Source organism: Trachurus trachurus (genome assembly GCF_905171665.1).
Source record: "Trachurus trachurus genome assembly, chromosome: 22".
Taxonomy (NCBI): Eukaryota; Metazoa; Chordata; class Actinopteri; order Carangiformes; family Carangidae; genus Trachurus; species Trachurus trachurus.
The window spans coordinates 22102203-22121322 of record NC_139907.1 but is presented as its reverse complement, the minus strand read 5'-3'; the positions used below and the strand labels follow the sequence as shown (position 1 = coordinate 22121322).

The 19120-nt window shown below is 42.8% G+C and overlaps 3 protein-coding genes across 3 annotated transcripts in view; all 3 read right to left on the bottom strand.

The window, feature by feature from the left end:
• Positions 1-19120, bottom strand: part of cln8 (CLN8 transmembrane ER and ERGIC protein) — a 191750-nt gene that overhangs the window by 122013 nt on the left and 50617 nt on the right. The gene's annotated exons all lie outside the window — the stretch shown is intronic.
• dlgap2a (discs, large homolog-associated protein 2a) overlaps positions 1-19120 on the bottom strand; it is a gene marked incomplete at its 3' end in the record, with an annotated part of 178530 nt that overhangs the window by 110333 nt on the left and 49077 nt on the right. The window lies entirely within an intron of this gene.
• Positions 1949-17222, bottom strand: LOC311006091 (uncharacterized protein). The gene is made up of 13 exons (XM_083998754.1): positions 17101-17222; positions 14651-14756; positions 14457-14560; positions 14088-14366; positions 13909-14002; positions 13657-13724; positions 13285-13521; positions 13126-13191; positions 12921-13022; positions 12717-12779; positions 12427-12486; positions 12115-12292; positions 1949-3065 (listed from the first exon to the last, which is right to left on the bottom strand). The coding sequence occupies exons 2-13, from the start codon at positions 14754-14756 to the stop codon at positions 2887-2889; spliced, it is 1536 nt and encodes a 511-aa protein (XP_083854880.1). The 5' UTR covers positions 17101-17222; the 3' UTR covers positions 1949-2886.

Sequence of the window (19120 nt, the reverse complement as noted above, 5' to 3'; positions counted from 1 at the left end):
AACTACATGTCTGTAGGTCAAAGGGCGTGTCTGCTATGATGCGACACATTTTGGCGACTGTTCGTGTTCGGCGCCGTTTCACTTCGAACGGCTCTCACGCCGACATACTTGATCGTAGCCGCTTCAAACTTGGTGGACATGATGATGGGTCCTTCCTGAACAATTTGACGTATTAACTTCCCACGTTACTCATAGCGCCCCCCGGTGGTAACAGGAAGTAAACACAGGTTACGCTAACATGAATTAATCGTACATAGTTCGCCCCAGCAACTTCGTTCCACTTCTGATACATGTGAAACAAGTCGGTGAAGCTACATTACGAACGCTGTGAGGCTACGGCTAATGGCCCCCGTGTGGCGGCGCCACGTATTGCGGTCCATCAGAAACGAACTCCTCCAAGGGGTTTTGCCCGATCGGCTTCATATTCGCTACACATCATCCTCAGACCGCCCTGATTACAGCTTGTGCTCTGCAGGTCGGTTGGTCAAAGGGCGTGGCCACTGTGGCAGCCGCCATTTCTGATGCCTCGCCATGCATACACGAGCTGCTCTATCTCACATGTACTTCATCCGAACTGCTTCAAAATTTATGTACGTGATCAGACACCCGCCCTCTACACCTCCATTTGATCATATGCAAGCACGCTCAAGTCGCCCCCTTGTGGACACAGGAAATGCCATATTTTGCAGTGACATTGTCCAATTTGCTCGAAACTTCACATGTGTGATGAGGTAACGACCCTGAACGCAACGGCCCACATCCCGTTACTGCCCCCTGGTGGACGAACCGTAAACTTGCCATAACTCCATAGTACATTGTCCGATTCGCTCGAACCTTCACATGTGTGATCGGGGGATGACCCTGAATGCAACAGCCAACATCCTGCTACTGCCCCCTGGTGGATGAACAATCTATTGTCTTAACTCCTTCATGAATTCCCTGCTTTGGTCCAAACTTCATGCTACAAATAACATTACATCTCTTTATATTGGCTATTTCTATCATTTTTTCAGTGATATATTTCTTCTCAACAGTCAAACAGGCTGTAATCTTTGCCACGCTGTTTGACAACATTTTATGGTGACTCCAGCTTTTGATCATATTTATTGTATACATACTCTATGATTTATGTGTAGTAATTATTGGGACAGTATTTCAATTTTATTGTAGTATTAGACCAGTCCATGCTTGCATTTGCTCCCTGCTACTCACACAGACTGGTCTGTCGCCTCTGCCTGCAGGCATAGCTGTTGAACATTTTAAGTGGATTTAGTGGATTTTCTTCCATAAAGGAGACATAAAAATATATTATATTTGATTTGGTAATGGTTTGTTTTAACCAGTTACTCTTTATAAAAAATATGCTGATCTTCCTCTTTCCTCTCAAAAATAGAAGACCAACCACCCCTGACTCTTTGGACCAGCCTCCACTGTTTCATACATTGATTTGTTTGCGTATTTGACAATTTCACTGTAACACTGGCGTTGTAGTGTGTAACTGATGACTGTCAGTCCTTGCTAACAAACATTAATTGATTACACACCAGTTTTTAGTATACCTCCAAGTACCAAGTAATGGACAAATATAGCATCTTATTTCACTCCTTTATCAATACGCCCATCAGGTTGTTCTCTTCTTTTCATTTGGCTTGGTGCTTCAGGTCTGCATGGTTTGCTGCAAACATTGATATTGTTTTACTTCAGTTCATATTTATATATGATGGTGTCTTAGTACAGTTGTTATATTGTTGAATAATAGACTAATTAAGACCCTGTTGAGTAGATGCAGATGTAGTTTATTATATCAACAAAACATTAGTATATACAACACATGGCAAACTTAAATAAAATGGCAAGAAGGTATTCTGTCTTTATAAATCCGTTTTTATTTTTAACTATTAGAAAGACACTCAACAGTTCTCATTTCAGCAACAGTGGAGAGGAAAAACATCCTTTTAACAGGTAAAAACCTCCAGCATAACTAAAGTAGTGTGAGTGAGAGAGTTTTATTTTTAACTATTAGAAAGACACTCAACAGTTCTCATTTCAGCAACAGTGGAGAGGAAAAACATCCTTTTAACAGGTAAAAACCTCCAGCATAACTAAACTAGTGTGAGTGAGTGAGAGAGTTTTATTTTTAACTATTAGAAAGACACTCAACAGTTCTCATTTCAGCAACAGTGGAGAGGAAAAACATCCTTTTAACAGGTAAAAACCTCCAGCATAACTAAACTAGTGTGAGTGAGAGAGATTTATTTTTAACTACTAGAAAGACACTCAACAGTTCTCATTTCAGCAACAGTGGAGAGGAAAAACATCCTTTTAACAGGTAAAAACCTCCAGCATAACTAAACTAGTTTGAGTGAGTGAGAGAGTTTTATTTTTAACTATTAGAAAGACACTCAACAGTTCTCATTTCAGCAACAGTGGAGAGGAAAAACATCCTTTTAACAGGTAAAAACCTCCAGCATAACTAAACTAGTGTGAGTGAGAGAGATTTATTTTTAACTACTAGAAAGACACTCAACAGTTCTCATTTCAGCAACAGTGGAGAGGAAAAACATCCTTTTAACAGGTAAAAACCTCCAGCAGCATAACTAAACTAGTGTGTGTGTGTGTGAGTGAGAGAGAGAGAGAGAGAGAGAGAGAGAGAGAGAGAGAGAGAGAGAGAGAGAGAGAGAGAGAGAGAGAGAGAGAGAGAGAGAGAGAGAGAGAGAGAGAGAGAGAGAGAGAGCGAGAGAGCGCAACAGGTTTTACTATTCTACATATTCATACAATCAACTATTAAAATACATGTTCATATATTAGCATCACTATCAAAAATTCTAAACTACATTTTAATACATTCATATACACTATATTACACAGAATTACAGAACTCAAATACTACACATTACAATCATTCACAGTGTATTTACAGAGATTACATATAACAACTACAGAATTCAACACAAACATATCCATATATACTACATTTGTACACCTAGAAAGAAAACACAATACAAAAGATGGCTTGGCCTCTGCTGTCCATGTAGAAGATGCCTGAAGTAAATGGCTGGAACCACCTGGAACACAGAACACACAAAGGGCCAGCAAGGAAACACAAATACATACACTGAACACAGATTAATACATGTTTAACATTTAATACATGTTCATATAGCCTAATTCATAAGGCAATATATGTTTCTTACTTTAGCGTTATTATATTATATTCCTATATACATTACACATTTGAAATTACAACAACTAACAAATTCATATAAAATATATTACTATAGATACATTACACATTTCATACTACATTACTCAACTAGGTCTTGCTGAAAGAACAAAGAATTCCTTCATGGTCACTAAAATAAATGGGCAACACTACTGCCTGCACATCATAATTTGATGTTTTGATATACACATGGTCAATTAGTGTGCCTCTCTCTGTTGTTGGTTGTAAAACACGTTGCACAAAGCCGTTCTCTGCCATAAAACGACAAACAGATGAAGATGGTGGGACATCATCGGATGAAGATGGTGAAACTTTTTCATTATCATTAAAGTCCCCTATAACGGCAACAGTTCTACTGAAGGAATCCAACTTCTTTAGCAACTTGCTGAGATTTTCTTTAAACAAAGGCATAGCATATAATGGCGGTCGATAAATCACAGCTAACACTATGTCACCATCACAGGCACAAACCAAACATTCCAGGTCCACGTCTGGTACCTGAACAAGTTCACACACTAAACTATTCCTACAGTACAGACCCACACCGCCATGTTGCTGCCCCTGGAAATCCACTACCAGTGGATTACTGCTAGTGTACGACAGACTTCGGGGACGACTATGGAAACTAAAACCATCTATCTGGACTGATTCTAGTGAAGAATGTGCAGACAGCCATGTTTCTGTCACAGCAATACAGTTAAGCTGCAAGTGCTGAGTACATGATGCTAAATCTGCAACATGTCCAGATAAACCCTGCACATTCATCAAAAACACAGAGAAAGCATTTGACTCCATGTTAGGCCTGGCTATACTGTCACTTAAAAATCTTGGCATGCACCGAAGTGCATCCTTTATTTTGGCGTTGCAGAAAATAACCTTCTCTTTAAAATCTGTAATGATCAACCCATCGCGAGTCCTAACACGACTCAAAGCTACATAGGCCTGTCCTGGAGCAAATATCCTCTCTAGAGAGACCACTGCCTTGTCGACAGTGAGTCCCTGTGTTTTGTGTGCAGTACACGCCCAGGCAAGTTTCAATGGAAATTGCCGGCGCATCCCGCCTTTCCCAGTGGCTCTTTCCTCTTCAGGCTTGATGCCTGTTGAGCCAGCTACCACTGGTGGGGTATGTGCACTGTTCTTCCTCCTCTGGGCACCAACATTAGCATCATCAAACTTGACAAAAACAACCTGAGGAAACCTACTGTCAGGCTGATGAACTATATCAGTGACTGTGCCACATACCCCATTCACAAGCCCATCATTGACATCCACATTTTTTATCAACATCACACGAGCACCTTCACCTAAGTTTAACACCTGATCCAAACATGTGTTGGATGCTCTGCTGTGATGACCGCTCATCAATTCCAACTTGCCGTTTTTTTTGCTGTTCTCAAAGTCCTGGGCATGGATCTCTTCCCACTCAGTACATACATTAACCAGCTGGCAATGATTGTGCAGGTTAACTTGGTTATTTGTTGCATATATATGCAAAGCTGAGCTCTCTTCACCTGTTACACGCTGTTTCAACATATCAACATCCTTGTCCTCCAATGGTGTGTCTTTAGGGCGCGTTCTGAGCCTGTTCAACATCTCTGAAAACGCTTTTTCCTTTTGCCTTACAACCGTTGTCAACTCCACAACCTTAAATAAACTGGACCAAAGGTTCACAGTCACATCATCATTATACAACGCTTTCCCTCTAACAGGAGGCAGCTGATAAAAGTCTCCAACAGCCAGCACACACACATTCCCAAACGGTGAAAAGTCACCTGTTTGTTTGATCTGCCTCAACCGTCCATGGATGTAAGCCAGGAGGTTGTGATCTACCATGGAGATCTCATCAATAATTACAATCTGCAGATCACCTAACTTAGCTCGCAATGAATTGAGCTTCTCTTCACCCAGAGGACTGTACGGCAAGCGCACATCCTTCCCTATGCTAAATGTGGTGTGTATCGTTGCTGCATTCAAATTGTATGCAGCAATGCCTGTTGGAGCACATAACAACACACACGTGCTATCAGGATGGCGGCTAACAGTAGATAAAAGTCTCCCTGCCTCATACTGAATCGCTCTGATTAAATGGCTCTTCCCTGTCCCAGCACCACCTGTAATAAACACATGAAGAGGCTCTGTCTTTTCCCCTCTGACCCTATCCAAGCACCACTGACGGACCTGATAAAAAACAGACAACTGTGTCTCATTTAGTGATCGAATCAATGTCAAGCCATCACTTCTGCTCATGGCATTCTTCTTCTCTAAATGAGAAACCTGTTGCCTGGTAACAGCTAAATCTGGAATGTTTTCCGGCGGGTCATCCCCTAGCTGTGGATTGTCCTGAAGTTCCTGCACGCACTCTAACCGTTCCAGCTCCGCCTCTGGACACAGCTCAGCCCAGGCATCCTCAAACACACCCTGATCATCTACCTGTTTCTGAGCATTCTCTATCTTATCTGCTTCTATCTCAAATCTACGTCTATTCCCATCAACAACTGACCTCACAGAATGCCTGGCCCCATCACTAAACCTGACATCACCATTCTTGTAAAAGTCTTCAAAGGTTACATAGTTAGTCGGTTTAAGCTGGGAGTCTGAACGATGCGGCAGGAACAACTGTAAGATGCTCTGGTGGAACAACTCTGGACTCTTGGTCTCAGAGAAGCGAGCATAGCGAACTACAGCTGGCTTTGTCCGAGTTCTCTTGGCTACAGACCCAAAATTCCCATTTAACTGAATTGCACCTTTGCATTTCTCATTTTTGGTGAGAACGCGATACTCGGACACAAACACAGCCAAACACATATCACTAAACACATCATCATTAGGCCTGTTCCTGTACCGATCATTTAAACTAGTCATCCACATGTCTTCGTCGTTAAGATCAGGTGATGACCCACAGGATGCCTTTTGTTTTAACACACTTAAAGGCAAACTCATTCTAACTGTACTTTCCCCTGTGGGAATGAACATGACCTTCCTGGAGCACTCTTTAAGATGCATATTGGCAAGCCTGTAAACAGCCTCCTGGGCAGACACATCTCTATGGTGCAGGTAAACACTGCCCAGATTCTTGAGAGCCTCTTTTGCACTACGATTACCTTCTTTAGAGGCCTCCCTATGTGCATTGCCCAACATCAATCCCATTTCCCGCTCCGCCTTGGAAATATAGGAAATAATGTATACTACACAGGCATACGCGTCTACTACATACTGGATATCTAAATTCGCATTCCAGCATTTTAACAAAGACTTGTTGTAGTGGTTAATCCACGTTTCATCAACCTGTCTTTTCAAAACCACCTGAGTGCGCCGTTCAAGCACTCTTACACATTCCTCAAACGCCTCCTGAGTAATATTCAAGGTCTGAAACAGCTGCTGCACACTATCAAAACTTCTGTTTTCATCTGACAAAGCCGTCTTAATGGATGTCAGAACCCTGTTGGCCCATTCTTTCTTTTTCTTTTTAAGTTCAGCTAAACGTGTAAGACATGGACACAGTCTACCAGGATGAGCTGGGTCTACAGGACAAGTGCACGGTGGCACTGTTTCATCGGGGCGCCGGCTAATAAATGTCCTAGTAGACACGGGCCTTGGGAAATTGAAACGACACACAGTGTTTTTCTTTTTACATGTCTTGGCATGTCGTTTCGAATGTCGCTGAACAGTAGTAACAATGTCCAGCAACTCCTCATCTGATGATGGGAGTTCACATGTTACATATTTGTCAATGAACTGAACTACCTCCTCATCAGTGTTTCTGTCTATCAGCGGAGCGTTCTCTATCCAGAATAGACAATGGACATGAGGAGAACCTCTCTGCTGAAACTCCACCCTGTAAAAGTAATCTATAATCTTACCAATCGGTTGAGATGGTGACATGAGCACGTTCCTGAGGAAACAATGCCATCTATAATCAAACATGCGAGCAGCTGTGACAGGATTGCGTCTCAACAAATCACACTTATCAGCCCACTCTAAATCTTCTACAGTGGCTGTTCGTCCTTCCTGCTTCAGAATAGTAGAGAGCAGATTGCCCCAACGCATATCTGCAGAACTAAATGAACAAAACCAGGTTGGAATGCCCAGCTGACGCACACAGGCCAGGAGGTCACGCTGGGCTCCCTGCCAGAAAGCTGGAGTGCCTCTAATAGGTCGAAGAAAACGATAACCATCATCATACTCCAGCATCTTCTTGAAATTCTCCTCATTATTCAGAATATCTGACACCTTATACGACCTCTCACCCCCTTTACTTTTACGTAATGCAATTGACACATTTGACACAACCTGTTCAACCTCTGACATATACTGAGCAAAAAATATGTATTCAAGATTATTTGCAAACCTGCCATCTGCGTGTAAAATGCGATTATTAAAGTATCGTGACAAAGTCAGCCGATACTGGCGATGCTCGTGGTAAGTGTTTCTGGCCCTTGGAAACAACACTGGGAAACACTTTGCTTCATTAGTAATATCAGAAAGCAGCTTCACAGGATTGTTGCCTTCTGCTGGTGCTACATTCAAAATATCATCAAAATATTGGTCAAGAACCTCCTGACCAATATCAACAGGCATGAGACAGGTGTCCTGAAACATGCCATGCGACTGTCTATCATGCAGAAGCTCCTCCTCCTCCTCCTCATCTGCTGCAGCAGCATCTGCAGCATCAGGTCTGTCTACAGTCTGTGATGCTGCAGGAAGGTTAGCATCAGCACTATCAAAAGTCTGTGATGCTAAACGAACATTAGCATCAGCACTGTCAGCAGTCTGTGATACTAAAGAAACATTAGAATCAGCCCTGTCAACAGTCTGTGATGCTAAAGGAACATTAGCATCAGCACTATCAACAGTCTGTGATACTAAAGAAACGTTAGCATCAGCACTGTCAACAGTCTGTGATGCTAAAGGAACATTAGCATCAGCACTGTCAACATTCTGTGATGCTAAAGAAACGTTAGCATCAGCACTGTCAACAGTCTGTGATGCTAAAGGAACATTAGCATCAGCACTATCAACAGTCTGTGATACTAATGAAACGTTAGCATCAGCACTGTCAACATTCTGTGATGCTAAAGGAACTTCAGCTTCCTGTTCCTGACAAAACTGATTTAACCACGCTTCATTAAACACAATGTCCTTATAAAGGATATTAGTCTGTTTTAAATGCTGCAAGGCCTGTCTAATGCGGAGAGTATCAACAAATTGATACTCATAGTGGCCTTTATAGGTCAACTTACGCTTTAACTTCACTGCCAACAAAGACCCCTCCATATTGGAACGGGGTAACAACTTACTGGTCTCTACAATATTAGCAGGAACACAGGTCACTGGACCATGTACTCCATTTTGACCCCCTTTAGGCAAAGCTAACATCTTCATAAATGGTATATGAAGAGCAATTAAATGTTGCTCTAAACTATTCAAACACGCCAGCTCAGGAGGGACAGCCTGAACAGTTAAATTGTTGGACCAACACTCATGTGGCATCTCACTTCTGTTGATCTTATAGTGACAGCTGTAACAAATCCACAATTTACCGCGCGCAGTGTCTAACACCGGACAGGGCACAACACAAAACTCATTACACTTGTGCAAATAGTCCTCGGTTATGCAGTTTGCTGCTATTGAGGCTCCTGTCTGTGTTTTATTGTAATCATCCTTTTTACAAGTCAGAACCTGGTGTCTAAACATCAAGCGGAAACATACTGCACATATGAACTCTGGCCCGTCAGCTACTTCCTCTAGGAACTGCTGCATAACAAAGTCAAACTGTCCCATCTTCTCTTTCTTCTCCTGCCTTTTACTTCCAACACCTGCTACAACACGCCTTTTATGCTCAGGATTTTCATGATATTTTAAGACACTTGCAACCTTTACTTTTTCCCTGTGAGATTTATCCACTTGATATTTAATTTTACTCATTTTTTGGACCCTACTCCTATGTAAAGTATTATGCTTATATTTATCAACACTGAGCCTCTGCATTCGCATTTGATGTTCAAGGTCCTCTTTATATTTACGTACACTGAACCCCTTTAAACGTGTTTGATGTCCAACATCATCTTTATATTTCTGGACACTTAACATCTTCAAACGTGTTTGATGTGCAATGTTTTTTTTATATTTCTGGACACTTAACATCTTTAAACGTGTTTGATGTGCAATGTTTTTTTTATATTTCTGGACACTTAACATCTTCATACGTATCTTATGTACAAGATTATCTTTGTATTTATTTACACTAAGAGCCTTTAGCCACATTTTATGTACAACATTGTATTTATATTTGCTGATGCTCAAATGCTTTTTCTGCTCTTTATGCTTTGTGTCCAGTTGATATCTTTGTTTTCTAGCTTCCTTTACACTTCCGCAACGCAACATATTTTGTTGATAGTCTATTTTAGATTTCAAGTTATGTTTCTTTTTAAGATACTCCGATTTCTTATGCTCAACACAATGCTTGTTATCCACAGCAGAAACATTACGACTTCTAAAGCTATAGCCTCCAGACACTGGAGTGGCAACTTTACAATAACCATAACAGCTTTGTTTTTCAGGTTGCTGAACACAGACAACTGTTTCATAATGGTTAGCATTGACATTTTGTAAATACACACCTTCATTTGACAACTTAATACCCTGACAGCCATATTCAAGCCAGCGATCATTATAGTAAGTGAAAACACTAACACCTAAATAATCAGCTGTGGCTTGAATCTCTAACTCAGTGGCCCAACTACCAACATAGCACATCCTTGACATCTTGATGTATTCTGATATGGAGGGATACTCGCTTCTCAGAAGACTCTGGTAGTCAACAGGATTGCTTTGTAACTGCTTCACAGCTGAATTTCTAATCTTCTTATGGTACTTCTGTGTACCACTAATGGCCTGGCTAACAGCCCTAAAGAAACAGTTACCATCACCCACAATCTTCTCTGTCCTACAAGGAATCCCCAAGGGACCAACAGCAGAAGAGGTGGCATCTACTCTCTCTGATTCTATGTTAGTCTGCTTACACAAAGCAGAAGCAACATCTTTACAAAGGGGACGGAATTCTAAGTTTTTACATGCTACATCCCCAACAAACACAACATCTGAATTGACATCATTATCAAAACTCTTTGCTTTCTTCGAAGTGCCATTTGTCTGTGTGCATTTACGCTTCTCACGTTTGTTAGTGGCTGCACGGACCACTGGTGTGACAAGAGGGGTAACCTGTCCCTCTCCACATGCAACAGCTGTCTGTGTGCATTTACGTTTCTCGCGTTTGTTAGTGGCTGCACTGACCACTGGTGTCACAGTAACCTGTTCCTTTACACACTCAACAACTGCACCAGCACTCACTACTGGAATGACAGGAGCAGGACCAGGAGTGGTTACCTGTTCCTCTACACACTCAGCAGCTGCACCAGCACTCAAGGACACAGTTGAGGGTTTCACTTGAACACCACAGATCTCAAACGTATTGGGAGATGTCTGACTACCTGCAAATTTGCTAAAGTGCTTAAACAGATGCTGTACAGAACTAAAATAGACTACAACACTCCGTCCTTTACCATGGACCATCCCATTAACATCGCGAGCATGGGAGTCAACCACAGCATACTCACCATCTTTACTACAAATGACAGCACATGTAGCCCCACCCATTGTAATCAAGCAGGGTTTGTCTTGTGTGCACCTCTGACGGAGACCATCAAACAGAGAGCTGTGCTCAGGAGAAAGGTACACACTTGGAACATTTGCCCCAAGTCCATATGCAGGTTTCACATCATACTCAAAATCAACAAAACCATACTGCTTAGGCAACTCTGTAACAACAGGGAATCCAGATGGATCTGCAATCTGATTGCCTTCCCACATGGATGTGTACAGTTTATCACCTGCGAGCACTACCTCGTCCAGTGTGTCAGCCTGCCACTCAAAGACGCTGTCTTTGGTGTGTCTCACTAAAGCAACCAAACTAATGGCCATACACTGACGACCGAAATATGCAAACTTACTCTGGTCGCCTTGATGGAAACTTCCACTAACAGAAGCGCGACCCTGGGACTGACTTGTAACAACTGGATCAATCGCTACTGAAACACTGCTGCTCTCTCCCTCAGACTGAGTGGCCACAACTGGTTCAATAACCACAGAAACATTGCTGCTCTCTCCCTCATCAACACACTGCTCCACAGAAATGCTCTGTCCCTCATCAACACACTCCTCCACACTGCCGCTCTCTCCCTCAGACTGAGTTGGGACAACTGGTTCAATAACCACAGAAACAGTGCTGCTCTCTCCCTCATCACCACACTTCTCCACAGAGATGCGACTGACAGCAAAAAACGCTGAAGACAAAGACTTGTTAAGATCAGCAATGTGTTTCACCAGATCATCCAAGGTCGTGTCAAACATGACCCTGGATCGACCTGGATAAGATAGCAACCCCTCAGCGTTACGTATCCCACAGTCCACCACAACAAAGTACTCCCCATGCTGGATGATCAACACCACTGCTCTGTGGAGCCTCAACACACACATGCCATCCCTCGACAAATGCTGACTCAGCTCCTCCTTCAACTCAGTCCCATCCCCGAAGCTCCTATAATCTGTCTCCCCCAAATCCACCCTCCACTTCTGACCAAACAGATCATACTCCTTCCTTCCCCACCCAAACCAAGTTGCCAATCGTTTCCCCTCGCCACGAACGACATCAATATCTGCTTCACGCCACGTACAAACTGGAGCGATGCTATGTCTAACTGCCGCGACAACACTGCATGACACGTAAGCATGAACATCAAGACCAGCCGATGCAGTAAGCAAAGTTTTCCCTGCCACTGAAGACACGCCCCCCATCGGCAAACAACTACAAGGCAAAGTGGGAATACTCTGACCTTGAGTTGCTCCTGGTGTGCCCCCAGTAGTTGATGGCCGGTCCACCGTCACATCCAGGGCAGCAGGCTGGACAGACACAGGGATGGGAGGGACAGCAACAGGATGGGTAGCCACAATGGGAGGAGGAGTGGTCACCGGCACATCACAGGTCGACACAGGGTCGGGTGTCGCCTCCACCTGCAACAGAAAGAAATGACATAAAAATATGAATAACTATGGTATAGACAGACATGATTGCTACAATAAACATGCTATTACATTAGCCAAAACAACAGACACCATTGCAAAAACCCTTCAATAACTCTACTTGCCTTCTGGTCCACGACCTGGGCTTCAGGACGGACAGTCAACACGGATGTTGAGGTCACGACCTAGAAAGAGAAACAAAGGAAACCCATCCTGTGAATTCTACAGTTTCAAGTGAGACAAAAATACTGCTTCAGATTCTTCAGTTACACATCATTAACAAAAGTGCACCTACCATCGCCCTTGATGAAATAATAAACAAGTGACTTTATGTGTCTATCACAATAAATACATGCCACATTTTCATTGCTGCTTAAATGCTAAACCTCTCCATCACAATATAAACATTACATACCTGCTTCCTGGCACGTCTGTGCTGCTTGGAGACAGGCCTAGTACGACGTCCCACAGGCGCCGGCTAAAGTGACATAAACAAAAAGTGTCAAAAAAGTGAACAACAAGTCCCCATACACAACAACGTTTGTATGATTTCAACTCTGATCAGACATTTACATCTAATATCTGAAGTATTAGAACTTTCTTGTCCTTCTATAATTACCTGCTCGCCTGTGGAAACGGTGCCCTGAGCCGATGGACCAGCGTCGTCCATGTCAGCCAACACCGCAGGAGGGAGCCAGAAACGATTCAGGCGAAGAAGACTCTGTATGACAGACAGAAGGATTATTTACAACACTTATCATTTTGTTAGAGGACAAACTCTCACTGCCGTGTAAATATCACAGTTAAATAAGACGACAACCTACCACTTGAGGAAGCGTCCTCTTCCGAGGTGACTCAGAGCCATGCTGCTGGTCACCAGAGCGGCGGCGCTGCAATGACAAAACACAGAAAACAAATTAGGATCCTCAAACAATTTCATTTGTCAGTCCATGAAAGGATATTTACAAAGTACGACTTCTTACCTTCCTGACTGGCACAGTCGTCCACTCGGGAGGGGGGGTCCGTGGGGTTGCGACCTCCCCCGCCTCGACCACCCGACCAGACCACGTGGGAATACGCCTTGGTCTGGGCATGCCAGACACCGGGCGTGGCACCTGTGGCGGAGGTGGCGGAGGTGCCGGCCTCTCCAGGTGCCGCTTGGTGGCAGCCACCAGCGACTCCACGAGGATAGGCATCCCCGCGTCATCACTGAGGTGCACCTATGAAGATAAAGTCATGACAAAAAAAAAATTAGGATTCGATAAGGTTTTGAACAATGTGACCGTTACTGTCAGTCATACTGTGATATCTATATTGTCCACATTTCTGATATTAACATTACAATTTCTACTTACACCATCCCAAGCCCAGAGATGCCGTTTGCTTGGGGGGAAGCGTTCAACATGGTGGTAAAACGAAACACCTTCAAGAAAAAAAAACAAAACAGGAAAACCCACGGATTATTGAAAAACTCAATTCAAAGCACAGCGTCAACTTTCATAATACAAACCATAATGTCACATTATTTAAATTATAGCTAAAATAGATACTTCTGATAAACCATCATACAAATGCCTAAACCCATGTATTGATACTTTCAAACATACCGTGACTTGTTGAAACGCTGTGGAACTTCTGTCGGAAGGACTCCTGGACACCCCCCTCGATGGCCAGACGAGGGACATGGTCCACAACAAACACCTACACGAAATATAATAATGGTCAGTTACAAATTGATAGTCATGGTACATATCAGTTCATGCGAAAAAATACATGAATAGCCTACCGTTGCAGTCCGCCAGGCTTCTCTGACAGTGTTCAGGTACCGGTCAAACGCTGCAGCGGCCTGGTCTGGGGTCTGCTTCAGGTTGTTGCTAGGGGCAATGACGCAGACCGCATCAGGGATCTGAGGACAACTGCGCGCAGCATGCTGAACCTCAGTCCTGAGCAGGTCTGCGCACGCCCCCGGCACGGACAGGAAACCGAAGGTGTAGCCGTCTGCTGCCATCGGCACAATCCCATCTGCAATGGGGCGCAGATGAGATGCGCCGACAAACAGAACAAGCTGGGAGAAAAGAAACAAAACATCTCTTATAGACTGTCAACTCACAATGACAAATTATTATCAGTGTTCATCAGTGTGAATTATACATACCTTCTTATCGGAGACCTTAGCTGGAATGTCCACCTTCAGCTGCTTTCCAGTGCGTGGAGAGACTGGCCACTCCTGGGCTTTCTGACGCCTGCCAGTGCCGTGACCTGTTGATGAAAATACATACCAAATTTCAGCTCATGCATAGAGCAACATATACATGAGAATTTTTTTGGAAAGTATGGAAGACTACTTACACGAACTGGCGCCAGAGGGGGCTGCCAAAAGCGACACAGCCAACGGCCGTGCCCGCTCCCGGAACCGAGCTGCCTCAGCACGGCGGTAGGACTTGCCACGGGGCATCTAAAAGTAGAAAGACCCAGTTATTAAACATGTGTAGATTAAGACATGCATTTAGAAAGGATTTCACATTACCAGCACACACACCTCTAATCATGTTTCTTGCTGGCCAAAGACAAACAGCTTCAACAACACACTGCAGACTTGTTAATCAAAAACTGTATTTTCATTAAAGGATTGTAATAATGATTAAAATAAACAATTAAAACATGTACCATGTATAACAACAGTCTATAAGCTCACACAACAACAGCCTAAGGCTGAGAATAAATGTATGATCTCAATAAAAATGTATGATCTCAATAAAAACCCACCCTTTATATGCCTCTTTTAAAAGAAAAGTACTATAATGGGCATTTGCACCACTTAGAATAAACAGACTTAAAATAGCCACACACACACAACTTAAAATACACACACACACAACTTAAAATACACACACACAACTTAAAACACACACACCTTAAAACACACACACACAACTTAAAACACACACACACAACTTAAAACACACACACACAACTTAAAACACACACACACAACTTAAAACACACACACACACACCTTAAAACACACACACACAACTTAAAACACACACACACACAACTTAAAACACACACACACAACTTAAAACACACACACAACTTAAAACACACACATACACACACAACTTAAAATACACACACACACAACTTAAAATACACACACACAACTTAAAACACACACACAACTTAAAACACACACACAACTTAAAACACACACACACAATTTAAAACACACACACAACTTAAAACACACACACAACTTAAAACACACACAACTTAAAACACACACACAACTTAAAACACACACATACACACAACTTAAAATACACACACACAACTTAAAATACACACACACAACTTAAAACACACACACACAACTTAAAACACACAACTTAAAACACACACACACAACTTAAAACACACACAATTTAAAACACACACACAACTTAAAACACACACACAACTTAAAACACACACACAACTTAAAACACACACACACACAACTTAAAACACACACACACACAACTTAAAATACACACACACACAACTTAAAATACACACACACAACTTAAAACACACACACACAACTTAAAACACACAACTTAAAACACACACACACAACTTAAAACACACACACACAACTTAAAACACACACACACACAACTTAAAACACACACACAATTTAAAACACACACACAACTTAAAACACACACATACACAACTTAAAACACACACACAACTTAAAACACACACATACACAACTTAAAACACACATACACACACAACTTAAAACACACACATACACACAACTTAAAACACACACATACACACAACTTAAAACACACACATACACACAACTTAAAACACACACACACAACTTAAAATACACACACACACAACTTAAAATACACACACAACTTAAAATACACACACACACAACTTAAAACACACACACAACTTAAAACACACACATACACACAACCACAACTTAAAACACACACATACACACAACCACAACTTAAAACACACAACTTAAAACACACACAACCACACACACAACCACACACACCACACACAACACACACACAACCACACACACAACCACACACACAACCACACACACACACACACACACACAGAGGATAAAGACAGCCACGTACTGCTATTTATATCTCAGCTGCACTGAATATTGGACATCTTAAGACTCTATAAGCTTTGAATCAACCAGTGTTAGCTCAAAACACCACAATAGCAGCCAAGTACTGCCAACTAGCAGCTTCTAGCTTACTGAAGTGAGCAAGTGAAAAAGAAAACAGGCAAATATACTGAATATTTCGCAACTTATCACTAAACAAGCAGTGGACACCTCAAACTACTCAGGGGATGCTGCATGCTAACTAGCTGCTACGCTAATAGCCGCTAAGCTAACTAGCCGCTATGCTAGGCTGAGCTCTTGACAAAACATTAATTAATTAATTTACTGTACGTAGACACGTAGCTTACCGATAAAGTCACACAGACGCATTTAATACCACAAGTACATTGGCAAAATGACTAAGCTATTAGCAACATCCAGACACAATAAACTTAGCCATTGCCTGCTAGTCAGCTCCTCCACACACAGACACACAGACACGCACACGCACACGTTTACATACCGACAGAGGAAATGGGCATCATCAGTCGGGCTATATCGCGTTAATAGGACAATTGTATTTAATATCACAAGCACCATTGCCAAAATGACTAAGCTATTAGCAACCTCCACACACAACACACTGAGCCATCTTAGCTTAACTTACCTTGACAGAGTGGCAGTCCTGCAGGTGGAAAATCCGGGTGGTGACGTTAGGTTGAGACGGTTGTAAAAGTTGTGAAGTTTTTCTCAGGTTTAACCGAGAAAAGTGCTCTCTTAGCAAAAGCTGTGAAAATCACTTCCCTCAGCAAAAAGCCTGAAAAGGTGTTTGTTTGTCTCTCGCTAGGAGTCTGTGTAACCACAAAGCCTCACAGTCTGAAACAAACGGGAGAATGACGGGGCGAACATCGTATTTATACACCTGGGGATTTAACTTCATAGCAACCAATCACAGCGCAGCGAGAGTTGTCCCACCCATATATGTCTATGGTCCCACCCCCCGCTGCGCTGTGATTGGTTGTCCCAAACAAACAGGGCTGAAACCATGGAAACCAGCAAATGCAATGCTTTTGGGATGAGAAATAAAGTTTTCACTCAAAAATTATTAATAAAAACTTAAATTACAATATACGTTGTCAAACTGTCGGTTTTATGCTTCGGTGATTCCAAGACAGCTTTTTTTTACATTTTATTTTATGTTATTTTTAATCATTACATGTTGGCTGAAAATGACAGATAGAAAAAGACTGGCAATTTCTCTCACTTCATTTGTGTGTGTGTGTGTGTGTGTGTGTGTGTGTGTGTGTGTGTGTGTGTGTGTGTGTGTGTGTGTGTGTCTGTGTCTGTGTCTGTGTCTGTGTCTGTGTGTGTGTGTGTGTGTGTGTGTTTTCATTTTAGACTCGTTTGAAATAAATTGATTAATTCATGATAAATTAAACAAATTAAAGGTTCATTCAGTTGCATGTAATACGATTGGCTCTCACGTCCACATACTTCATCCAATCAACTTCAAACTTGCTGGACATTATCATGGCTCCGCCCTGAACGTCCCGATATATTAACTTCCCACGTAACTCATAGCGCCCCCCGGTGGTAACAGGAAGTGAACTAAAATTCATTAAAAATACATAGTTGACCCCATCAACTTCATTCCACTTCTACAACATGCAGAACCAGTTGGTGAAGCTACATTATGAACACTGTGAAGCTACGAGTAATGGCGTCCCTGTGGGGGCGTGGCTACCATCAATTCCTCGCCATGAAAATACGTTTGGCTTTTTGATGGCTTTAATGAACTCGTATCATCATGAAAATTGATACACAGGTCCAGGGTGGAGACCTCTTCCATCTGATAGGGGTGTCGCTCATGTGGCCCCCTAGTGGTAACAGGAAATGCCATATTTTGCATCGACATTGTCCGATCAGCTCGAAACTTCACATGTGTGATGAGGTAACGACCCCGAACGCAACGGCCCACGTCCCGTTACCGCCCCCTGGTGGACAAACCGTAAACTTGCCGTAACTCCATCGTACATTGTCCGATTTGCTCGAAACTTCACGTGTTCGACGAGGCGACCGCCCTCGACGCAGCCGCCCACGTCCGGTTGCGCGCGGGGGTTTCGAAGAGCGGCCCGGGGGTAGCGGGGACGTCGAGTGGCGTGGAACGAGGGCCCGTCATAGCCGCTTGCGGCTTTAATTATTATTATTATTATTATTATTATTCTTCCGCGACAACATGCCCCAATTTCGCCCCTTTCCCCAACTCGAAAATGCGTGAACGTTTTGCCGGACGTCCGTCCGGATCCGACATTCGATATTTTGTGCTGCTCGCGCATGTCCGACGCGAAATGGCGAAATAGCGCCCCCTACAAAGTTCAAAAAAGCCCATAGGGAATTCGGGTCACTTTGGCGTAGACGGACGAAATTCGGTACACATATGTACCATACCCAGATATACAAAAAAGCCTCTTAATGTCATGGTGAAATGTCAACAGGAAGTCGGCCATTTTGAATTGGTCGTTTTTGGCGCCAAATTAACTCGTCCAAAACGATTCGCCCGACACGCTCCAAATTTGATAGACAACATCGTCAGACCTAGCTGAGCTTATCTTGTGCTCCGCAGGTCTGTAGCTCAAAGGGGTTGGCCTCTGGCGTGCCCCGAAGTTTGGCGACTGTTTCGGTGCTCG